We start from the raw sequence: 23,941 nt of genomic DNA on the forward strand, positions 1-23,941 counted from the left end.
ACAGAGATATTGATAGAAGGGTTGTGGGTAGCATGTAATCCTTTGTACAGCAGAGAATAAATATCCCTCAAGAGAAGCAAAAATAGCTAATTATATGAGTATGCTTCTGCCCACCTTGTTATTTAAAAATGAGAGGTGGATGTGTCAAGAAAAACAAAGTAATTTGAATGCATTGGAAGTGGGTACTTAAGTGTATAAAAGAAATAATGTCAAGAATAAATAAATTCTGAAAGAACGGAATATAATGGCCTATTGAATATATATTGGACTTGTTTGATCATATAGAAAGAGTGAAAATCAAATCACAAAACCAATATATGAAGGAATGCTGAGTAGGTCAAGATGAAAGAGAAGACTCAGTTGTGGTTGGATGGAGTTGATGAGATGCTCAAAAAGAGAGAAACAAATAGTTTAAAAAGCAAAAGGCAATTATGAAGCAGCATATGGTTTTGGTGAAAGCAAAGATGGCTTTCAGGGATAAACTGATATGGGCAGTAGAGTGAATGGTATTGATGCAAACTGGAGATTTCGTTTCCCATATTTGTATCTTATCTTTTGTTCCTTCCTTATTTCGTCTGTATTTTTTATGGTTTGCATAATTATCCTTATCCATAAGTTAACATTTAACCTTAATCACTCCAATCTGCCAATTGGACCAGTAAGAGTTCCACTTAGGTTTATGAGTATCTGTTGCGCTAGAAACAGAAGAGTAACGTTATGAGGAATATAGAAAGCTGTGTCAATATGGAGTCAGACTATTGGTCCACCTAGCCCAATATTTTTAAAGCAATGTTTAAAGATTTTTTTCTCTAAAACCCTTTCCCACCTTTGGTCTGCCTAAGCCAGGGTCATAGACAAGCAGTGTTTCTTATTTATTTTTTTTTGTCTCAAGACCCATTTCTACTTTAAAAAATTACAAAGGACTACAAAACGGCTTTTGTTTGATTATAAATATCAATATTTAAAACTGACACATTTGCTTTCTCTATCACTCCCACAATTATTTGATGGGATTTTAATATTGTATTACTTTTCAACATTAACTGACAAATAATTTTGATTTCTGTGATCCTTGAGAGGTTCCTAGGGGACCCCCTGACTCCTGGGCTATACTTTAACAAAGGCTCCTCTATAGAATTGACAATTTGTACAACAATTCCATTGTGAGCATTTTTCCCACCCTAACTAGATAAAATCAAGTACTTTCTGCATTAATTCATTTGGTCTACCAGCAAACTATGGCCCTCACCTTGTAATGATCATTCTTCCAACTGCGTTGGATCTTATTTTGACTCCTACTTCCAGCGAGCAAAATAAAATCCTGGACGTCTAGTATGACAGCTGGAAAATGTGAAATGATGGTCTGTCCATGAGACTACTAGGAAGGCACATTAACTGGCTGAGCCCAAGCACACTTAATGAGACATAAATGACTTCCGGTATTCCTCCTGCTTGCTTTGCTATCTTGTCGGTCACAACAAGTTCTGTGCTGAATCAACAGAAGAAGGTACCACTTAAACCTGGGGGTGGAATTGTTAAAAGTGTTAAACACTGAATAATCTTGGCAGCTGGAGGAAGTGGATTATAAAAGATTTTTTTTATTTAGAAGCAGTTCCCTGGGTCAATTAGAATTGATGGAAAGGGTGGGGAGGAAACAGAGAAAATGTATCCAAAACTGATAATAGGAAGCTGACAAAATATAGTAACCTTTACACAGTGAAAAAGAAATGGTGATGCAGACACTTCAAATAATTTTCAGAAAAGTTTGAGAAGAGTTACCTCACTTATCAAACAGCCAGAGAAAGATACTTGAGAGGAAACCAGTCACTGGAAGGTAATAGAAAAATCAAAAGTTTAAAGTTTATTCAGAAAAATAAACCCCAAGAGACGTGAAAGTGAATCTTATTCCATTATCACATTGCTGCTTGAGAACTTCAGATAGATTAGACCACAGTTCTGTAATTCATCTCCAGCATTGCCAAAGAGTAGCTGATAATTCTTATAGGAAAACACATCTGAATATAGATTGGGGAAATAAACATATGAATGATGAGCTTTTAAAAATTCAAACAGAAAAAATAAAAATCTTATTTTTTACACTTGGAGCAGCGCTTTGTGACTGTTATTTACTGTGGAACAGAATGTGGGTTTTTGTTTTTTTTTCTTATCAGGGAAAGTAGAAATTTGCTCAGTAGCTCTAACTAAAAAAATTTGCCAATTGTGCTTCCTGTTAATACAATTATTAATGCATGTAAGATGGCTTTGAGTGTAAATGAAAATTTAAATGGTAACCAAATATAGCATTCTCTGTGGAAAATAATATAATTCAGTTGTATTGCTACTTTCTTCTAGAAAGCTAATTTAACATTCAGTTGATTTTATTTGCTGTTTCTTTTCCAGGAAATCTGTTGGCCAACTTGACTTAGCCAATACAAGAAAAGCTCTAATTGTACCTGCTTTTGAAACTCTCCGCTATCGCCTCTCTTTTCCAAAGTCAAAGGCAGAGCTGTTATCTATGTTGGACATGGGAACACTCTTCACATTCAGGTATTGCGTGCATTTTGTTTAATTCATTCAAAAGATTTATTCGCTCCCTCTCTATTTTAAGCAGTTGGGTATAAAAGAAGGCACATAGTAGTGTACATTTAAAACATTCTAAACATTTGGTTAGAAACATGTTCTCATTCTCCCTGCTATTACTTAAATGAGCCATCCATTTACTTTGTTTCCTTGAGATTTAGGTGGTTGTCTAGAGGTTTAATTTGAAAGGATTAAGATTGGAGAATTTTAGACAATAGATCATAAGAAATATTTTTTTGTTGAAAAGGTTACTGATTCTTTGTTATTCTGTCAAGGTTCCAACAGGAGGGAACACAGACAGACACCAATCAAAGCTCCATTTCTTTAAAAAGACAGCAAAACAGGCAGTTTTGCTGTCCTTTTAAGAAATGGAGGGCAGTAAATTCAGTAAGAAATCTCTGAGATAAGATTGCTGTGGAGCCTGGTGGGAAATTGGTTTACATCTTCTGAAAATCCTCCATCTGCTCCCCCTCCCCGAGGGACGTAAGTGGTTATGAATGGGTGTGTTTGTGATGTCATCCCCTCTCTTAATGGATCAAAGTGACTTTAAAAAAATACAGTAAAAACCAGTTATAAAAACATCATTTAAAATGAGTTATAGAACACTGAGAACTAAAACAATTATCCTTGAACAATAACATATTTAATATTACAAGGCTTCAGTAAGTATGTTTTTGGTTCCTCATAAACAAGGAACAAGTTTCTTATAACAAAGCAATGTGTTTCCCCCCCAAAAAAACACCACTGAAAGCACACACACACACCAAAACCCTACAAAAACCAGCAGCCCAAGTTCAAGACTTGAGTGCCATGCAATGGGGGTGAAGTCCAGAGATGGGTTTCAGCAGGTTCTGATCAGTTCTGGAGAACCGGTAGCGGAAATTTTGAGTAGTTCGGAGAACCGACAAATACCACCTCTGACTGGCCCCGCCCCCGTCTATTCAGTGCCTCCTGGGTCCCAGCTGATCCGCTGGGTCTTCTTTTGTTGCCCTGCATGGAGCTGAAAAGCAGGTTAGTGAGGTGGGGAGGGAATGGGGATTTTGCAGTAACCTTCCCCTAGGAGGGTGGGGGGAATGGAGATTTTACAGTATTCTTCCCCTGCCACACCCACCAAGTCACACCCACAGAACCAGGAGTTAAAAAAATTTGAATCCCCACCACTGGTGAGGTCCTGTCCTCATCTGGGGGGTGAGGTCCTGCCAATCTAGCTGTTCGAAAGCATGCAAATGTGAGTGGATTAATAGGTATCAATTTGGTGGAAAGGTAGCAGCACTCCATGATGTCATGCTGGCCACATGACCACAGAAACATCTCTGAACAGCACTGGCTTTGAAACAAAGATGAGCACCACTCCCTATAATCAGCAATGACTGGCAATGTAATATCCGCACGGACTCTACCTTTTTTTTTTTTATGTGTTTCAAAACCTAAGTCTCATCATGGAAAAAGGAGAAATGATAATTTAACCCATGATGGAACGAACATACCACAGGTTCCCTATTCCCTACTTGCCTCCAGAAGTTGTGGGTGCTCCAATACTGGAATTTTTTAAGAAAAGATTGGACAGCCATTAGTTTGAAATGTTATAGGTTTTCCTGCTTGAGCAGTGAGTTGGACTAGAAGACCCCTTCCAATTCTGTTATTCAGTTATTCAAAGTGGTTTTCTGGAATAGATAGTCCTATGATCAGTTTGAGTCAAAGTCATGTACTGTAAGTCTTTATATATTGTAAAGAACACGCTTGAATCGGCTTCAGAAAACAACCAATGCTCAGTCAAACTGATTATACGATTATATCAGTGGTGAAATCAATTTTTTTTTACTACCGGTTCTGTTGGTGTGGCCTGGTCAGCGTGGTGTGGCTTGGTGGGCGTGGCAGGGGAAGGATATTGCAAAATCTCCATTCCCACCCCACTCTGGTTCCAGCCAGAGGTGGTATTTGCCGGTTCTCTGAACTACTCAAAATTTCCGCTACTGGTTCTCCAGGACCTGTCAGAACCTGTTGGATTTCACCCCTGGATTATATGAATGTTATATGGAATCTTTCAGAATCATGCAGCCAGATTGCATTCTTAGACAGCTGCACTTTCTGAACAATCTTCAGCAACTATCTACTACAAGGTAATTCTTCAGTTTACCAGCATACAAATCATTACGGGATCCATGAGGAATCTCAGACTATAAAGCTGATCCTTAAGGAGGATTATAATCCCATGTAGAAATAATATCTCCTGAATCCTGAATGTCCCATTTCTGGATTCAGCAACTCCATTGCGTTCATGTTTCAGTTTAGCGTGTTCATAAATATCCAGTCAATTCACCACATTCATAAGAATCAGCTAGTAAACTTAGCTGTATTTTGCTCTTGGCAACCAGTCCTATGCTAGCAAACATATTTGGAACAGGAGATCCTATCAAAATTGCAATCTGTCTTGCCAGGTCCTTTCAACACTACCTGTCTCTTGTTTTAGGATAACATTGCATCTGATCTATCTAGCATAGGGTGTCAAACTCGCATTGTCACAGCGGTATCACGTGACGTATCACAATTTTTTCTCCTTCGCTAAACCAGGCGTGGCCAGCACATGATGTATCCGCCACAGGCCACGAGGTTAACACCCTGATCTAGCATAACTGCTGTCTGAAATATTCATTTCAAAAGGGTAGGATTCATTTGAGCCTCCTGCTCTGATTGCTTGGCCTTAGTGCTTGATGTATTGTGCCCATTCAGTCTAGTTTAAACTGACATATAAATTAGTTTTCCATGGTAAATGTATTCCTTTTATTTCTGTTCCAGCAAATGTTGTGGTAGCCTGGATATTTTGAGTATGAGAGCTTTGTAATGGAGAATAATGGATAGCTTCATTGTAGATTTGTCTCCAGGGTTTTATATTAAAGGTCTGGGGATTTCCATGTCTGTGGAGAAAATTAAATTTTGTTCCACTAAGGTTTCAGACTAAGTTAATTGCTGCTGCTCTAAATACTTCCAAATACAGTGCAATTACTTGCTCTCTGATTATTCAGGAAATTTTAGAGAAAGAAAGTCACATTATATAGTCTCTTGTCCCTTGTCCAAGGAGTATTGCACTAATGTGTGTTGACCTGTCTATGTCAACAAGTTTGAATGCAATTACATTGAGCCAAAATAATAATAATAATAATAATAATAATAATAATAATAATAATAATAATAATAATAATAATAATAATAATAATAATAATAATAATAATAATAATAATAATAATAATAATAATAATAATAATAATAATAATAATAATAATAATAATAATAATAATAATAATAATAATAATAATAATAATAATAATAATAATAATAATAATAATAATAATAATAATAATAATAATAATAATAATAATAATAATAATAATAATAATAATAATAATAATAATAATAATAATAATAATAATAATAATAATAATAATAATAATAATAATAATAATAATAATAATAATAATAATAATAATAATAATAATAATAATAATAATAATAATAATAATAATAATAATAATAATAATAATAATAATAATAATAATAATAATAATAATAATAATAATAATAATAATAATAATAATAATAATAATAATAATAATAATAATAATAATAATAATAATAATAATAATAATAATAATAATAATAATAATAATAATAATAATAATAATAATAATAATAATAATAATAATAATAATAATAATAATAATAATAATAATAATAATAATAATAATAATAATAATAATAATAATAATAATAATAATAATAATAATAATAATAATAATAATAATAATAATAATAATAATAATAATAATAATAATAATAGTTAGCTTTTAAAATGTCTACATTTAATCAGATTTAGCAATATGAATTGTTGACCATTTTAATTGAAGAAATTGAAAAGATTGACATACATTTGGGGAAAGTGATTGATAAAGTGAATTGGCTTGAACTTCAAAATATTTTGTATAGATACGGTCTTAAAAGTTGGTGGTTGACTGCAATAAGAGAGGTTTATAATGAAGGTTAGGTATGTGTATGCATGAGTATAAATGTAATTCTTAGTGAATGGTTCAGCAATAGTCTGGGACTGTAAATAAATAAAAATGTGCAGAGTAAAAAAAACGATGCTTGGTATTTGACTCTTTAATATATTTATGTATAAAGGTATAAAGAATGGCTGTGGTGAAGTGAATAATGAGGCAATGAGGATTATGGTTCTGAAAATTAATATATTGAAAACCAACATAATTGCATTTAACAGGGAAAATTGAATGAATTATTGTAAGCCATTACATAAAAGGTGAAAAGCTAAAACAGGTAGATGGATTTGTGTAAATTAGTGGATGGTTTACTGGAAATGGGAAAAAGAATGGAGATATTTTAAGACACAGAGATATTGGTAGAAGGGTTGTGGGTAGCATGTAATCCTTTGTACAGCAGAGAATAAATATCCCTCAAGAGAAGCAAAAATAGCTAATTATATGAGTATGCTTCTGCCCACCTTGTTATTTAAAAATGAGAGGTGGATGTGTCAAGAAAAACAAAGTAATTTGAATGCATTGGAAGTGGTACTTAAGTGTATAAAAGAAATAATGTCAAGAATAAATAAATTCTGAAAGAACAGAATAACAGAGTTGGAAGGGACCTTGGAGGTCTTCTAGTCCAACCCCTTTTAGGCAGGAAGCCCTATACCATTTCAGACAAATGGTTATCAATCTCTTCTTAAAAACTTCCAGTGTTGAGTATTTACAACTACTGGAGGCAAGTTGTTCCATTGATTAATTGTTCTAACTGTCAGGAAATTTTCTTCTTAGTTCTAGGTTGCTTCTGTCCTGATTCGTTTTCTTTTGGTCTATGTGGCGCCTCCATACTCGGCCGTCCTTTTAACTCCACCAAGTATGATTTTGGACCTGTTCTGTTTAGGATTTGTCCTGCTATCCAGGTTGGGCCTTCACCATAGTTGTGTGCCCACACCGGTCGCCTATGTCCATTTCTCTTGTTTTTCCTATTTCCCTTGTAACCCTCCGGTGTATAGTTTGGATTTAGACGGTCTAGGGGCACCTGAGCCGCCCATTAATAATTCGGCTGGGCTTCTGCCGGTTGTGACACAGGGGTTCTGTGTTGACGGCCAGGAAAACATCGATTTTTGTTTGCCAGTCGCCTGGCTTAAGTCTGGACAATGCCTCTTTGCGCCCGGACGGAACGCCTGCAAGGCCATTCGTCGCAGGGTGGAAAGGCGCCGAGTGGGCATGTCGGATGCCCTCTTCTGCCAAGTACTCCTCAAATTGGGTTGCCGTGAATTGCGGGCCGTTATCGGAAACTAGCGTGTCGGGCAACCCATGGGTTACAAATAGGTGCCGAGGACTGAGATCACGGCCTCGGCTGTCATGGATCTCATGAGAATGATTTCCAGCCATTTGGAGTAGGCATCTACTACTACCAGGAAGGTTTGGCCGTGGAAGGGCCGCAAAATCAATGTGTATTCTAGACCAGGGCCCTGGGGTTTCTCCCATTCCCGAACCGGGGCCGTTGGGGTAGCGGTCTGACTCTGGCAGGCCTGGCATTTCCTACCCTTTCAGCAATTTCTGAGTCCATTAAGGGCCACCACACATAGCTTCTCGCTAGACCCTTCATCCTACGATCCCTGGGTGACCTCGTGGAGGAGATCCAACACCCTTTTCCTCAATTTTCTGGGATCACCACTCTATCCCCCATAGCAGGCACCCCTTGAGCCGAAAGTTCCCCACGCTTTTTACAAATTCTTTAAAACGCCGCCCGCAGCGGCCACCCTCTTTGTACCCAACCGAGTACAGTCCTCAAAGTAATGTCCCGGTATGACGCCCGAGCCACCTCCTTAGATGTGACTGGGCCAGAGTCCAGAGAGTCAATTAACAGGATGGGCGTCCCCGGAGTGGGGTCTCGATCGCCCTGGTAGTGGGCATCTGCTTAAGCGTCCGCATGCCCCAACTCTTTTCCGGCCGATGCTGCAGTTTGTAGGAATAGGCGGCTAAGAAGATAGTCCATCGGGTCAATCGTGGCGAAAGTGCCACAGGCGTTGGGCGGTCGCCAGCCAGTATCCCTAACAGTGGTCTATGGTCTGTAACAATTTCAAAGTCTCTACCAAAACGATTCGTGAAACTTTTTACCCTGACACAATAGCTAGCGCCTTATCCAACTGGCTATAGTTCCTCTCTGTCGAGGACATCGCTCTGGAGTAGAAGGCTATTGGGGCTTCTGTGCCATTTGGAAGCCTGTGGCTGAGCACAGCCCCACCCCGTAAGGGGAAGCATCGCAAACCAATACCAATGGCAATGAGCTATGATACTGAATCAGTAAGCTATCGCCGAGAGTAGGTTTTTACTGCTCAAAGCCCTAGCTTCCGACTTTCCCCAAGACCAAGCAGTATTCTTTCCCAGTAACTTATGTAGCGGCTCGCAACGGTTGCCTTATTTTTAAAAAGACCGTAAAATTCACTAGACCCAGGAATGCCTGTAGCTCTGTTTTGTTTTTGGGCGCTGGAGCCTTTCTTATTGCCTTGACCTTGCTTTCAGTGGGTGAATTCTCCTTGTCTATTCTGTAGCCCAAGAACTCTACGGATTCTACCCCTATCTGGCATTTGTTCACTTTAACCTTTAGACCGCTGACCGGAAAATGCCCAGAACTTTTCTCAAACGCTCCCCAATTCTTCTAAATTTTCGCTGATATCAATACATCATCGAAATAGGGACTACCCCGGAGCCCTTGCAGAAGTCGCCCATTAAATTTTGAATAGACCAGGTGCCACACTCACCCCAAACTGTAACCGGGTACACTTGAAAGCACCTCTGTGAGTCACAATCGTCTGGGCTTCGCTGTGTTGGCGCTCACGGGCAGTTGTTGATAGGCTTGAGCCAAATCTAACTTGGCAAAACGTGCCCTTGCCCCAGCGAGTGCAGCAAGTGTTGCACCACGGGACCGGTAAGCGCTTTTCTGCAAGGCTTTGTTTAACGCCGCCTTGTAGTCAGCGCAGATTCTAACTGACCCATCTGGTTTCACTGGGTGACGATTGGCGCCTCCCACTTTGCGTGATCGACTGGCACCAGAATCCCTGACTGATGAGCTTGTCTATCTCCTTGTCAATCTTAGGTTTAAGGGCAAAAGGACTCTCCTTGCCTTTAACCTAATGGGGCTACCTGGGGTCTAAATTGAAGGAAATAGGGGTCCCCTTGTACTTGCCCAGGCAGTCCTTGAAGACATCTTCGAACTCGCTCATGAGTGTGTCTTTAGGTTAAAGTCACTTCTGTAGATGCCAGTCACCCCATGCCCAATGCACGGAACCAGTCTAGTCCCAACAGACTTGGCAGGGTCCCTTCGACTATCGTGATGGGCAGGGTCTTCTTGTGTGGTCCGTACTGACGCGGACGGAGGTGGTCCTCGAACAGGGATGCGATTCCCTTGGTAGTCGTGCACTCGTAGCCGTTGTGTTTGCAGTTTGCGTTTGGCGATTCTCGCAAAGCTTTTGCAAAAGTGTCCCAGGACATGATTGTGATCGCTGACCCGTGTCCACTTCTAGTCGGCACGGCACTCCTTCGATTTTGGGTTTAGTGAAGATTTTCTTCTCGACGGGTTGCTGCACGGCCTATGATCACGGTCGCTCGATTTGAGTTCGCGCGCTTTTTGTTTTGACCAATCGCGGGTCGCCTTGCCGATCCTGCGCTCTGATTGGTTGGTTTGAATTTTCGGCGGGAAGGTTGGGGTGCTCGACAGACTTGAGCCAGGTGCCCCTTCTTCTCGCACCGCCGACATGTAGCGCCCTTGAACTTGCATCGTTGACGCTGGTGTTGCCCTCCGCAACTTCCGCATTCATCCCGGTCTTCTTGCCCCTTCTCTCGGTGAGGCAAACTCCTTCCTCATCCTCGCCGCCTGATTCGGTCTGGATTTCTTCGTTGTGGACCGGGTTGATTTCGCCGCCGCTGGCGTGAGTGGCTTTTGTAGGGTTTCCGCCGCTTGGGTGGACATCTCATGAGCTCTGGCTTCGTCCAGAGCGTTTGCCAGCGTTAGATTGCTTTTTGATAGCAGCCGCCCGCAAACGAATGTCTCTGACCCCACGGATGAGTTGCTCTAACAGCTCCTCATCCAAGTCTCGGTACCCACAATCTTTGGAGGCTTTCCTCAGGGCGGCCATGTAATCGCTGATGGATTCGCCTCTTGCTGTCTGCGCCTCCAAATTCAAAACGCCGACGTATTTGGACGGTGTTGGCGCGAAATGGTTCTTCAATAGATTTTGCAGAGTTTGCCACGATACCGATTGTACCGGCGTTGGCTCTGCCAGGGCTTCCGCGATGTCGATGACCTCGGACCGCAGTGGCTCAGGAAATATGCCCTTTGCGGTTGTCTGAACTCCTGTCCTCATCTGGGGGTGAGGTCCTGCCAATCTAGCTGTTCGAAAGCATGCAAATGTGAGTGGATTAATAGGTATCAATTTGGTGGAAAGGTAGCAGCACTCCATGATGTCATGCTGGCCACATGACCGCAGAAACATCTCTGAACAGCACTGGCTTTGAAACAAAGATGAGCACCACTCCCTATAATCAGCAATGACTGGCAATGTAATATCCGCACGGACTCTACCTTTTTTTTTTTAATGTGTTTCAAAACCTAAGTCTCATCATGGAAAAAGGAGAAATGATAATTTAACCCATGATGGAACGAACATACCACAGGTTCCCTATTCCCTACTTGCCTCCAGAAGTTGTGGGTGCTCCAATACTGGAATTTTTTAAGAAAAGATTGGACAGCCATTAGTTTGAAATGTTATAGGTTTTCCTGCTTGAGCAGTGAGTTGGACTAGAAGACCCCTTCCAATTCTGTTATTCAGTTATTCAAAGTGGTTTTCTGGAATAGATAGTCCTATGATCAGTTTGAGTCAAAGTCATGTACTGTAAGTCTTTATATATTGTAAAAAACACGCTTGAATCGGCTTCAGAAAACAACCAATGCTCGGTCAAACTGATTATATGATTATATCAGTGGTGAAATCAAATTTTTTTTACTACCGGTTCTGTTGGTGTGGCCTGGTCAGTGTGGTGTGGCTTGGTGGGCGTGGCAGGGGAAGGATATTGCAAAATCTCCATTCCCACCCCACTCTGGTTCCAGCCAGAGGTGGTATTTGCCGGTTCTCTGAACTACTCAAAATTTCCACTACTGGTTCTCCAGGACCTGTCAGAACCTGTTGGATTTCACCCCTGGATTATATGAATGTTATATGGAATCTTTCAGAATCATGCAGCCAGATTGCATTCTTAGACAGCTGCACTTTCTGAACAATCTTCAGCAACTATCTACTACAAGGTAATTCTTCAGTTTACCAGCATACAAATCATTACGGGATCCATGAGGAATCTCAGACTATAAAGCTGATCCTTAAGGAGGATTATAATCCCATGTAGAAATAATATCTCCTGAATCCTGAATGTCCCATTTCTGGATTCAGCAACTCCATTGCGTTCATGTTTCAGTTTAGCGTGTTCATAAATATCCAGTCAATTCACCACATTCATAATAATCAGCTAGTAAACTTAGCTGTATTTTTGCTCTTGGCAACCAGTCCTATGCTAGCAAACATATTTGGACGGTGTTGGCGCGAAATGGTTCTTCAATAGATTTTGCAGAGTTTGCCACGATACCGATTGTACCGGCGTTGGCTCTGCCAGGGCTTCCGCGATGTCGATGACCTCGGACCGCAGTGGCTCAGGAAATATGCCCTTTGCGGTTGTCTGAACTCCTTGCAGTTCGTTTGCCTCTAGGAAGCTTTCAAACGGGTCATGTACGCTCCCATTTCTCCTGGCTGGGTCAAACGCGGGCGGAGTGTAGCTGGCCATCTCCGCTTTCTGCCCTGAGTTTGCTGGGTTCGGTTCTTCCGTGCGTTCAGCTCGTTCCTGGTGCTCTTAGCCTCGAGATCCCACCTCGCCGCCAGTGTTAAGTTCGGGAAGTAACGAGGCTGGAGACCAGGGTAGTGACAACAGCTCTTTAATATATGGTGAACCCAGCAACCAGGCTGGGGAAAAACATCTCCTTATATACAGTTCAACCGGCGGCTTTAACCAATCAGCAACGTGCTTGTTTCCCGCCAAAACCATTTAAAGATACATTACAAGAACCTGTTGGATTTCACCCCTGGATTATATGAATGTTATATGGAATCTTTCAGAATCATGCAGCCAGATTGCATTCTTAGACAGCTGCACTTTCTGAACAATCTTCAGCAACTATCTACTACAAGGTAATTCTTCAGTTTACCAGCATACAAATCATTACGGGATCCATGAGGAATCTCAGACTATAAAGCTGATCCTTAAGGAGGATTATAATCCCATGTAGAAATAATATCTCCTGAATCCTGAATGTCCCATTTCTGGATTCAGCAACTCCATTGCGTTCATGTTTCAGTTTAGCGTGTTCATAAATATCCAGTCAATTCACCACATTCATAAGAATCAGCTAGTAAACTTAGCTGTATTTTTGCTCTTGGCAACCAGTCCTATGCTAGCAAACATATTTGGAACAGGAGATCCTATCAAAATTGCAATCTGTCTTGCCAGGTCCTTTCAACACTACCTGTCTCTTGTTTTAGGATAACATTGCATCTGATCTATCTAGCATAGGGGTGTCAAACTCGCATTGTCACAGCGGTATCACGTGACGTATCACAATTTTTTTTCTCCTTCGCTAAACCAGGCGTGGCCAGCACATGATGTATCCGGGCCACAGGCCACGAGGTTAACACCCCTGATCTAGCATAACTGCTGTCTGAAATATTCATTTCAAAAGGGTAGGATTCATTTGAGCCTCCTGCTCTGATTGCTTGGCCTTAGTGCTTGATGTATTGTGCCCATTCAGTCTAGTTTAAACTGACATATAAATTAGTTTTCCATGGTAAATGTATTCTTTTTATTTCTGTTCCAGCAAATGTTGTGGTAGCCTGGATATTTTGAGTATGAGAGCTTTGTAATGGAGAATAATGGATAGCTTCATTGTAGATTTGTCTCCAGGGTTTTATATTAAAGGTCTGGGGATTTCCATGTCTGTAGAGAAAAATTAAATTTTGTTCCACTAAGGTTTCAGACTAAGTTAATTGCTGCTGCTCTAAATACTTCCAAATACAGTGCAATTACTTGCTCTCTGATTATTCAGGAAATTTTAGAGAAAGAAAGTCACATTATATAGTCTCTTGTCCCTTGTCCAAGGAGTATTGCACTAATGTGTGTTGACCTGTCTATGTCAACAAGTTTGAATGCAATTACATTGAGCCAAAATAAAACAAAACAAAAACAAAATTGGCAATTCTCTCTTTAACTTATTTGTAATCATCTTCCCTATGGTTCACTCTGGAAAAAAAGAAACTTAACGAAGTGAATGCTGCTTTAATGATTATAGAGAACTTCTGGAAAATATTAAGGAATGAACACACACATGTATAATTATATACATATACACACTATATATATCATAATATTTATGAACATTCTGTTCTGAAGAATGCGGTAGAATAGAAATATATATTGCTAGAACAGGCAACAAATAATATATTGATGAGAATAGAATAACAGAGTTGGAAGGGACCTTGGAGGTCTTCTAGTCCAACCCCTTTTTAGGCAGGAAGCCCTATACCATTTCAGACAAATGGTTATCCAATCTCTTCTTAAAAACTTCCAGTGTTGGAGTATTTACAACTACTGGAGGCAAGTTGTTCCATTGATTAATTGTTCTAACTGTCAGGAAATTTCTTCTTAGTTCTAGGTTGCTTCTGTCCTTGATTAGTTTACACCCATTGCTTCTTGTCCTGCCCTAGGATGCTTTGGAGAATAGCTTGACTGCCTCTTCTTTGGGGCAGCCCCTGAGATATTGGAACACTGCTATCATGTCACCCCAGTCCTAGATAAGTTAATGAAGATAAGTAGATTCATTGTAGAATTATGTTTGGGCATTTTGGTCTCTCAAGGATTCTGTAGGGCTGTAGCAGGAATGCATTCTCATGTTCTCTTCAGATACCCAGATATTATCAAGGTTACCTTCAAACTGGAGACAGCATACCTCCAAAAGCCAATTATAGTGGAACAACAATGGGAGAAGGATATATCTCTATCACCTCAGAGACAACTTGCTGGCCACTCTAAAAAACAAAAAGCAGAATTAGATAGACCTTGGCCTTACCCAGTAGGGCTGTTCTTCTTACCATTTCTTCTTGTATCCAAGGAAATAATAAATAATAAATATCCCCAAATAAAGAATAAATACAAACATTCGCTTTATCCTCTGATTTCATTAAACATTATTAGCATACAACGATTTGGAAGCATTGGGCCCTATCCAATAAGATGCAATTCAGTGGTGAGAGAAGTAAGGTCTTGCACTTAGGCAGGAATAACCAAATGCACAGGTATGGGCCAAGTAGTGCCTGTTCTACACCTGTGCATTTGGTTATTCCTGCCTAAGGTTTCTAAGTCTCCTAATGAACAACACCACTGGCTCATACTTACCACTTAAATATAACCAGCAGCGTGCTGCAGGTGGCAAAAGGGCTGCATCAACAGAAGCATAGCAATAAGATTACAAGAAACGTTAGCACTGCTCTATAATGCACTAGTGAGGCCACACTTGGAATATTGAGTCCAGTTCTGGCCAACACAGTACGAAAATGAAGCTGAGGGCCTAGAAAGAGTGCAGAGAAGAACAACAAAGATGATAATGGGATTAGAAGCTAAACCAAATGAGGAACAATTAACTTGGAATTAGGTAGGTATGTCTAGCCTATCGAAGAGTAGAATTAGGGGTGATATGATAGTTGTCTTCCAGTACTTGGTGGACAGCCACAAAGAAGAGGGGGTGACTTATTTTCCAAAGCACCTGAGGAAAGGAAAAGCAATGGATGGAAGATCATTAAAGAAAGGTTCAACCTGAAACTAAGGAAAAATTTCCTGACAATGAAAACAATCAATGGACCAGCTTGCCTTCTAGAGTTGTAGGTGCTCCATCACTGGAAGTTTTCAAGAAAAATTGGATGTCCATTTGTCTGGGATGGTATAAGGCAGGGGTCCCCCACCCGCAGGCCACAGAACAATACCAGTCTGTAGCCCTAAGCAAAGACCCATCCACACATGTGCAGATCCAGGCAGTTGCAAAACCATGACACATGCACACACCATCCATAGAAAAACCATCCTCCACAGAACCAGTCTGTGGCACCCAAAACTTTGGGGCCTGCTGGTATAAGGCAGGGGGTTAGATTGGAATACCTCCAAGGTCCCTTCCAGCCCTATGATTCTTTGTATTCTTATTCCCACATATGCTTTTTCTGGGTGCATAACCATAGACCTTGAATTGGATCCTTTAGATTCCAAAGTTAAATCAAGTCAAAATTGCAAGCTGAATATTTCCAGTATTTCCATGGAGGTCTTTGATGTTTAAATTAAATCTAGATACAATACCAAGTCTGTATTGTATTAAAACCCAATACAGTCTGACAATACCAAGTCTGATTATAATGGCTTTTAAAGTAAACCTTGGAATATGGTTTAATATCTAAACAAGCGATGTAACGGTATCCTGGTTTAATCAATAGATGTGTGGCAGTAGCTGATATCATTCTGAATGACACAGTGAGCAGAATCTATTCTCTCATATGCCTTGTTGTTGTTGTTGTTTAAAAAAGTTTTTTAAAAATAATGACTGGTTTATTATATATTTACTGTGTATAACTTTGTTGTACATCGCCCAGAGATGGGTGGCAATATAAATTTGATCTTTAAATAAATAAATAGAAGAGAAAAGTATTGATTGTTGTCTTAATGGAAGAATAGTAGCTGTGCTTGGATAGGCCTGGCAATAACATGGGTAAAATTAACAAATTATAAAAAGATCCTTTCCTGTAAATTGAACTGATTGTCTAGATGAAATTGTGTGGATGACACATGGCAACAAAATTATAGTTTTGATGGCACTGATAGTATTTGCCTAGGCTTTTATTTAATGCCTGTATTGATCTAAATTTCTGCCATGATGACAGAAACACCTTCACAGAATTCTGCATGCCTTGAAAACAAACTACTAAATTACAAAGGGGAAAAAAACCATTATAACTGTGAATGGTGGCTGAGCTCATTTACAAAGCATTTATCTGCATTTCAACATCTTCTCAAAGTACCATTTTTTACAATTTAGGCAATTAAATGTCACAGTCCAGAACTGCTGTAGTTACTGTTTCTTCATCAGTCATGGTTTCTTTGCTTTCTGTAATTATAAAAAATATCATTTTTCAAATGAGAGCCTAGTTGGTAATGCCCACCGAATATCTGACATTTTTGAGGTTCTCAAAGCTGCATCCTAAAGCACCACAGTGCTTTTTTCTAAGACCAAAGCCACATGGCCAAATTGCTCAGTCTGCCCTGCTTTAAGGCCATGAAAAAGTTGCAAAATACCTTCTTCGTGTGCTATGCATGTGCAGGAACCTCTTCTGACTTTTGTATCAGCAGTATTGTCAGGAAGTGAATCAAACTTCTTGTCAAATGAAAAAACCAAGAGTGAAGAGAAGTGAACCAAACTGTACTCTCACTGATCTTTCACTGTGGATTGTTTCCAAGTCTTACTTCCATCAATGATTCTTTCAATCAATATCTTTTCCAGGTATCACGTATGGACAAAAGGGCATGCACCAACCAATTTTGCCAAGTGGCGAACAGCCACCACACCATATCGAGTTGAATGGGAAGCAGATTTTGAGCCATATGTTGTGGTAAGGCAGGATTGTCCAGAATACGACCGAAGGTTTGTTGGATTTGGTTGGAATAAAGTTGCACACATTATGGAATTGGATGCACAGGTGAGGAGTAGAAATTTTAGTTGCAGCAATTTTTTTAAAATATAAAAGATACTGCTTTTATAGAATGCTCTAGAAACTTTCCTTCTCATTGCATCATAGATATGGGGGTGCACTCTTGTTCAGATTCACTAATAAGGAAGACTTGTACAGGATCCAATTTGGGTCAGTCACCAAAATTTCTGAGCTTTTTGGACTCGTGCTGAAGTCCATCTTCAGGGATCTTCTATTTAGCAGAGTCTCTCTAGCACGCTCTGCTTGAGAGAAGTTCCCTGAAAATGGGCCTAAAACTCAGAAAACAAATCCTCTGGTCCCAGTGACCAGCCCGGATTGGATTCTGCAACATTATCCTGGGACACGCATATTCACCTTCATTCATGAAAGAGTTGTACACTTTGCTTTTTAAAAATTAATTGAGTGATACTGTTAACATGAAGCAGAATAGAATAGCTTTCCTAATCAACAGTTCCCATAACTCCTAGCTAGCATAGCTAATCAGCCTATTCTTCCTAGTTCCGGGTAATAGCAATAGTGCTGAGACTTATATACTGCTTCACAGAGCTTTACAGCCGTCTCAAAGAGATTTTACAGAGTCAGTCTATTGCCCCCAACAATCTGGGTCTTCATTTTACCAACCTCAGAAGGATGGAGACTGAGCCAACCTTCAGCCAGTCAGGAGCAAACTCCTACTAATGAACTGAATTAGCCTGCAATTCTGCATTCTAACCACTGTGCCACCTCGGCTCCATTTAGTTAGAACAGGGGTCTGCAAATTTGGCTCTTTTAAGACTTGTGGACTTTAACTCCCAGAGTTCCTTAGCCAGCAAAGCTGGCTGAGGAACTCTGGGAATTGAAGTCCACAAGTCTTAAAAGAGCCAAGTTTGCAGACCCCTGGTTAGAATATAGTATAACAACACAGCCAGGGTTCTTTCCACTTCAGATTGTGGGGTTGTTGGTTTGGTTTTGGTTTTGCAATGTTCATGCATAATGGGCTTCAGGTTTCTGTATAAACATTTGGTGCTCCGAATTAATTCCAAGAGACAAGAGTGAAAGACCATAAAAAAAAACCTATGTCTCATGAAAAAAAATGTCTTTGTGCCAAATAACACCCAATAGGATCATCTCCCATCCAGTAATCAGTTTACCAAAAGATGGGTAACAATTAAACTGTACCCTGTGCTGCTAACCAGCACCTCTAAATTTGCAACTGGCATCTTAAATTAGCAGGTCTGCCCTACAATTAGCTCTTTGCTTCTCTACAAAACAGTTTCCCAGGAACAGGTGGAAAGGTACAACTCACTCCTTGGATTACCTCTCAAGGAGCATTTACTGCTTTAAATGAGGCAAATGTTTCTCAGGGGGGCAATAGGACGATTCATAATGGTGTCTTTGTACATCCAGTGTCAGAAAGGCCAAAGCATAGAATGAGTTGAAGTTGGCACAGACCCGCTAAGGACATAAAACAGTTTCTTCAGTTTTGTACAAAACGCAAGAAGTATCAGTCTACCAGCTGTTCAATTAAAAAGGTAGGATGTTAACAGATACACGTACAAAGGACAAAGCTGCTCAGGTCCTATACATTATTGTCACTGGGTTCTTTCAACAACAGTCTTAAGCCACCGGGCTCCCATGCTAAATCCATGTTTAAATGAAGACAATTTAAGAAATTGAGTTCAGGTTTGGAAACAATGCTGGCCAGTTATTATATTTGACATCTTCTATCTGATATGTCTACTAGTGCAGCAGCCCCAATCTTTTGGGCACCAGGGACTGGTTCCATGGACCAGAGGGGATGTGGCTTTGTGTGCTGCCTACATCCCATGGATAGGGCTTTGTTTGTTTGCATGGCCCGGTTCCTGGCATGCCGCAGACCGATGCCAGTCCACAGACTGGGGGTTGGGGATTAGTGGACCACTGAAAGTAAAATAAAGAAAACATATGTTTTCATTTCTTATTGTCCCTTGGGCTAGAAGGGGAAAATAGCAGAACTCTTCTAACATTCATGATAGAGGGAGGGAGACCACTGTTTCGTTGGTCCACTAGTGAACCTGTTTGTTTAAAAGAAAAAAGACCAACCTTTTACCTGTCTTCCCTGCAAAGGGAATTCTGCTATAGTGCACAGTATCCAACCTGCAGTGAAAATATTTGCTTATAATAAAATGAAGAACTGCAGGAAGAGAGCATAAAGCTTCCCATCCCAGCACAACTTTGAAATTACTAACTTCAACACAGAGCAAGAAAAGATAGAGATTAAGATGATTGAACATTCCTGTTCTCAAGATGGCTAAATGGCGATCCTATTCTCAGAGTAAGCAGGAAGTGCAGATGAACCTTCTATTCTCTCTGAAAGTGTCAGTATGTTCTTTGGGCCAATACTGAAGAGCAGAATGAACAGCAAGATTAAGGACTGAGAACAATTAAAAATATATACCAGGGAATAGTTTTTTTTTTCTTTCAATGAGTTTATATCTCCAGGACCAGATGAATTGCTTCCTCACATACTAAGGGGAAGGAGGAACCAAAGAATGACCAACATCTATACTGGGAAAATTCTACAAACGTGTTGATTCATATTTCCTCTTCAAGCAAATCTTGACGCCCTTGATCTCATATTGAACTTGATATTGCATTCTTAAATAATTCCACAAAAAAACCTAACTTGTCAATCCTTTAAGGTAGACCAGTTTTGTTTTGACAACTGAGATTGTCAGTTAGCAATCTCTTGCTCTACAGTGGAAAGTTTTTTCCATGTAGAACTGCAGTTGTCAAGATTATAAACTAGAATGGGGTAGACCCAGGTTCCATTCCAGTATTCAACCATGGGAATGGATTGGATGGTTTTGAGCCAATCATTCTTCTGTAGCCCAATCAAAAACTCAGGGTTGTTGTGGAAATAAACTGAAGAACAATGTGCAAGTACACCACCATGAGTTCCTATAGGAAAAAAAAGAGATATAAATCAAAAACAAAATTAAATGTTCAAAACATTTTTTGCATAGTTGGGAACAAATCATGTTACTCCAAAAATTATATTGAGGAAACCTTGTTATAATGAAACAGGATTTTTAATTTTTGGATGACTGGATTGACAGAGAGAGAAAGAGACATGCAAACTCAAGAGTCTTTTCAGAGAGAAATAGAACTGTTTACAGATACAAATGAAATAGTCCGAGCCATTGCATGTTCTTAAGTATTACCTTTGTCCTTCAAAGTATTTTTTTAAAATCCATCTAAGTAATTTCTGTTGCTAAGTAAGGCTGTTATTAAGCGAGCCACGCCCAATTTTATGACCTATTTTGCCATGGTTGTTAAGCCGATCACTGGAGATGTTAATTGAATCACACCATCATTAAGGGAATCCAGCTTCCCCCACTGACTTTGCTTCTGATAAGGCAGCTGGGACAGTCCCAAATGGCAATCAAATGACTGAGATAAGTGCAGTTGTCATAAATATATGCCAGTTGCCAAGCTTCCAAATTTTGATTGTGGGGACTTTGTGATGGTTGAAAGTACGATGGCTGGTCATAAGTTACTTTTGTTCAGTGTTGTAATTTCAAATAGTCAGTAAACAAATGGTTGTAAGTCGAGGACTATCTGTGTAGAAAGAGAGAACAGTGGGTCCAGTGCAGGGGTTGGATTCTACCAGTTCAGACCGGTTCAGGCGAACCGGTAGTTCCCACGATCAGCAGGGCTCGCCCCCCCCATCCCTGCACTTTACTTACCTTTATCTTCACAGCTGATTAGTGCAGCAGAGCCGATTGCCACACCTCAGCTGTTTTAATTCCCTAGCACTAACATGGAAGGTGATTTTTTGTTGAACTGTACATGCACACACAGCACACAGTCACCAAACCGGTTGTTAAACCAGAAGGATCCCACTACTGGTTCAGTGGGATTAGCTCTTCAGGAGTCTCTGACTAAGCTTTGGGGTAACTTGTTCATAGTTCAGTTACAATCAATATGTTTATTGGAATAAAAGATAAAACTCTGGGGTTACTTAATGGGATGGGTTGGGGTGGGGGAATAGCTCCTGCTTTGTATGGCTGGGGTCCCAGTTAAAATTCCTGGCACCTCCTGTGAAAAGTACATCAAATTATGAAGATTGACAAACTGCCTCTGCTTGCAATCTGTAGAATTGTGTGCCTGAGCTTAAAATAGGGGTGCTTGGCCTTGGCAACTTAAAAGACTTGTAGACTTCAACTTCCAGCACGGCTGGCTGGGGAATTCTGGGAGCTGAAGTTGCCAAGATTGGACACCCCTGAGTTAAAGGATAAATATATTTTTTAATCAAGTTCAATTCATAGTGATGCTCAAGCTCAATCCATGGATGGACACATCCATGGCTTGGTATTTCTTCTCCTTTTAACTCCTCAAATTTATCATAATAATGATAACTCAGTGGGCTCTATTTTTACCATAAAAAATATGTAAGCAGTGAAGAGAAACAACTGCTCTTGGCAAAATTGGAATAGCAATATAACTGAGGAAGGATGAAAGGGCAGCAGAGAAAGGCTTTGATGTCAGTAAAAGATCACTGCTTTGAGGCAGAAGGCAAAGCAAAGCTGCAAAATTCTCTTAGCCCAGCTAGGAGTTGAATCTAACATTGACTTTAGATGTATTCGTATCATCAACATGTCATTCAGAAACTGAAGAGTTGCTAATCAAAGGCTTTCATTTTTACCAGAATCCTGCAATAAATGCAGAGTGATTAATAGGGAGTTTCATCTTTCTGTAAAGAAAAGCTTCTTGAGAATTGCTTAGGCAGTTCTGGATTGCTGCTCTGTAACAGATGCAAGCAGACTTTCAGATGAGAAATCCCAAGATTCAACATTTTATACATTTCATCTAGTTGCTAAGTGGCTGGTTCTATTCTAAACAAATAACTTTCGCAGAACTCAGTTCTATTTGTATGTCCTGTGAAATTTCACCATAAGAATGCTCACTTGTTAGACTTCTATTTGCCTTGCAAACTGCCCCAAAGATGGTTTAAACATAGTTTAAGTGTCCTCTCCTCTCCCTCTAACACAAATTCTCAGCTTTCTTCTTTTGCAGGTTTTAGCCATGATTTAGAAACATTAGCAAACATGAGTAAATACCGACCAAATTTTTCTCATATGTGGGTGTTATAAAATCTAATTGTACACATGCTTAGCAATCAGATTCCATATTCAATTTTATTCAAGTTAACAAAAGAAAGGGAGGGAGGGGAGATATATTTACACTGGGATTAAGAAAGGATTTTTATTTGCAGACCATCATTTTATAAGAGCCAATGTTTCACTTACACTTGCCGTTTTCCAGTTTTTGCAATGCTTAAGGCTATGAGGGAGAAGAGACAGAACAAAAAGAAATGTGAGGTCCTTGCTGCTCTTTGGGCTTGATGGTTCTTTTGCAGATGCTTCATTGCCCAGCTAAATAATGCTGATGAGGTTAAGTAATGAATTGTCTACAAGAAAACAATCAAGCTCAGAAAGCATCAGGGACCCCACAGTTCAACCCTGAGCTACAAATATTCTTTTCTATTGGCATAAAAGAATTATGAGTCATTGGTCTTCTTGCTCATTCTTACTGTGACTGTCTTCCTCAGGAATATGAATTCACAGTGCTTCCCAATGCCTACATGATCCACATGCCACATGCGCCCAGCTTCGACATCACCAAATTCCGTTCCAACAAGCAGTACCGCATTTGTCTCAAGACCCTCAAAGAAGAGTTCCAGCAGGATATGTCGCGCCGCTACGGCTTTGCTGCATTGAAATATCTCACGGCTGAGAACAACAGCTAGCACCACCAAACTCTTAATGGAAAGCAAACTGAAAAGAGGAGCCGTTTCATCTGTGTGGACCCCGTTCTTAAATTGTGGGACACCATTGGTTGTTTTTGGTTTTGCTTTGTTTTTAAACCACATCAAACAGTTCTAACGGTAGAGTTTTGGAACAAAATGTCTCTGGATGTTGCTCAAAAGCACCAGTCATCCACCACCTACAAAACTTTGGCTTGATTGACCAAGAGGTGGACACAAAATGTATGGGGTTGGGGACAGCACTACCCACATCTGTTGGCAGCACACAGGGTGGCAGTAACTGTAAAACAGATCTTGATTCTTAAAATTGCACACAGATCTTCTTTGGAATATAGGCTTTCATGTTACTATTTAATAATATCACAGTTTTTTAAAAAAAATTGTAAAGGAAGATCTTCTGATTACTATTCTGTGAATTAAATGAACAAAAACAGCCCCAACTTTTCCTTATTAAAGGAATTTGCCTATGTCACACAACTTTTGTCTAACCACAGAGAACACTTTACAGTAAGCTGAACCAGACTTCCCTGTCAGATGAATGGAAATCATATCCAACCAATGGGACTTCTGATATATTATATTCTGAATATTCACAGCATTGTGTATGCAGTTCTGTGGCATCACTCAGTCATTGCTCTTATGCTGCAAGATGGACTCTTCTCCAATTCCCCACTACTGTCACCTGCTCTGTT

At 39.9% G+C, this 23,941-nt stretch overlaps 1 protein-coding gene across 2 annotated transcripts in view; it reads left to right on the forward strand.

The window, feature by feature from the left end:
• The window catches only part of LARGE1 (LARGE xylosyl- and glucuronyltransferase 1), a 398,885-nt gene extending 375,201 nt beyond the window's left edge, over window positions 1–23,684 (forward strand). For both annotated transcript variants that reach the window (XM_058190742.1, XM_058190741.1), the window contains 3 exons: window positions 2,401–2,547; window positions 17,254–17,449; window positions 23,034–23,684. In XM_058190742.1, coding sequence (XP_058046725.1) covers window positions 2,401–2,547; window positions 17,254–17,449; window positions 23,034–23,231 — 541 coding nt within the window. In that variant the 3' untranslated portion in view covers window positions 23,232–23,684. The remainder of the gene's footprint in view (window positions 1–2,400; window positions 2,548–17,253; window positions 17,450–23,033) is intronic.
• The last annotated feature ends 257 nt before the right edge of the window (window positions 23,685–23,941 follow it).

This window comes from Ahaetulla prasina, chromosome 7 (assembly GCF_028640845.1).
Source record: "Ahaetulla prasina isolate Xishuangbanna chromosome 7, ASM2864084v1, whole genome shotgun sequence".
NCBI classification, from domain to species: Eukaryota; Metazoa; Chordata; class Lepidosauria; order Squamata; family Colubridae; genus Ahaetulla; species Ahaetulla prasina.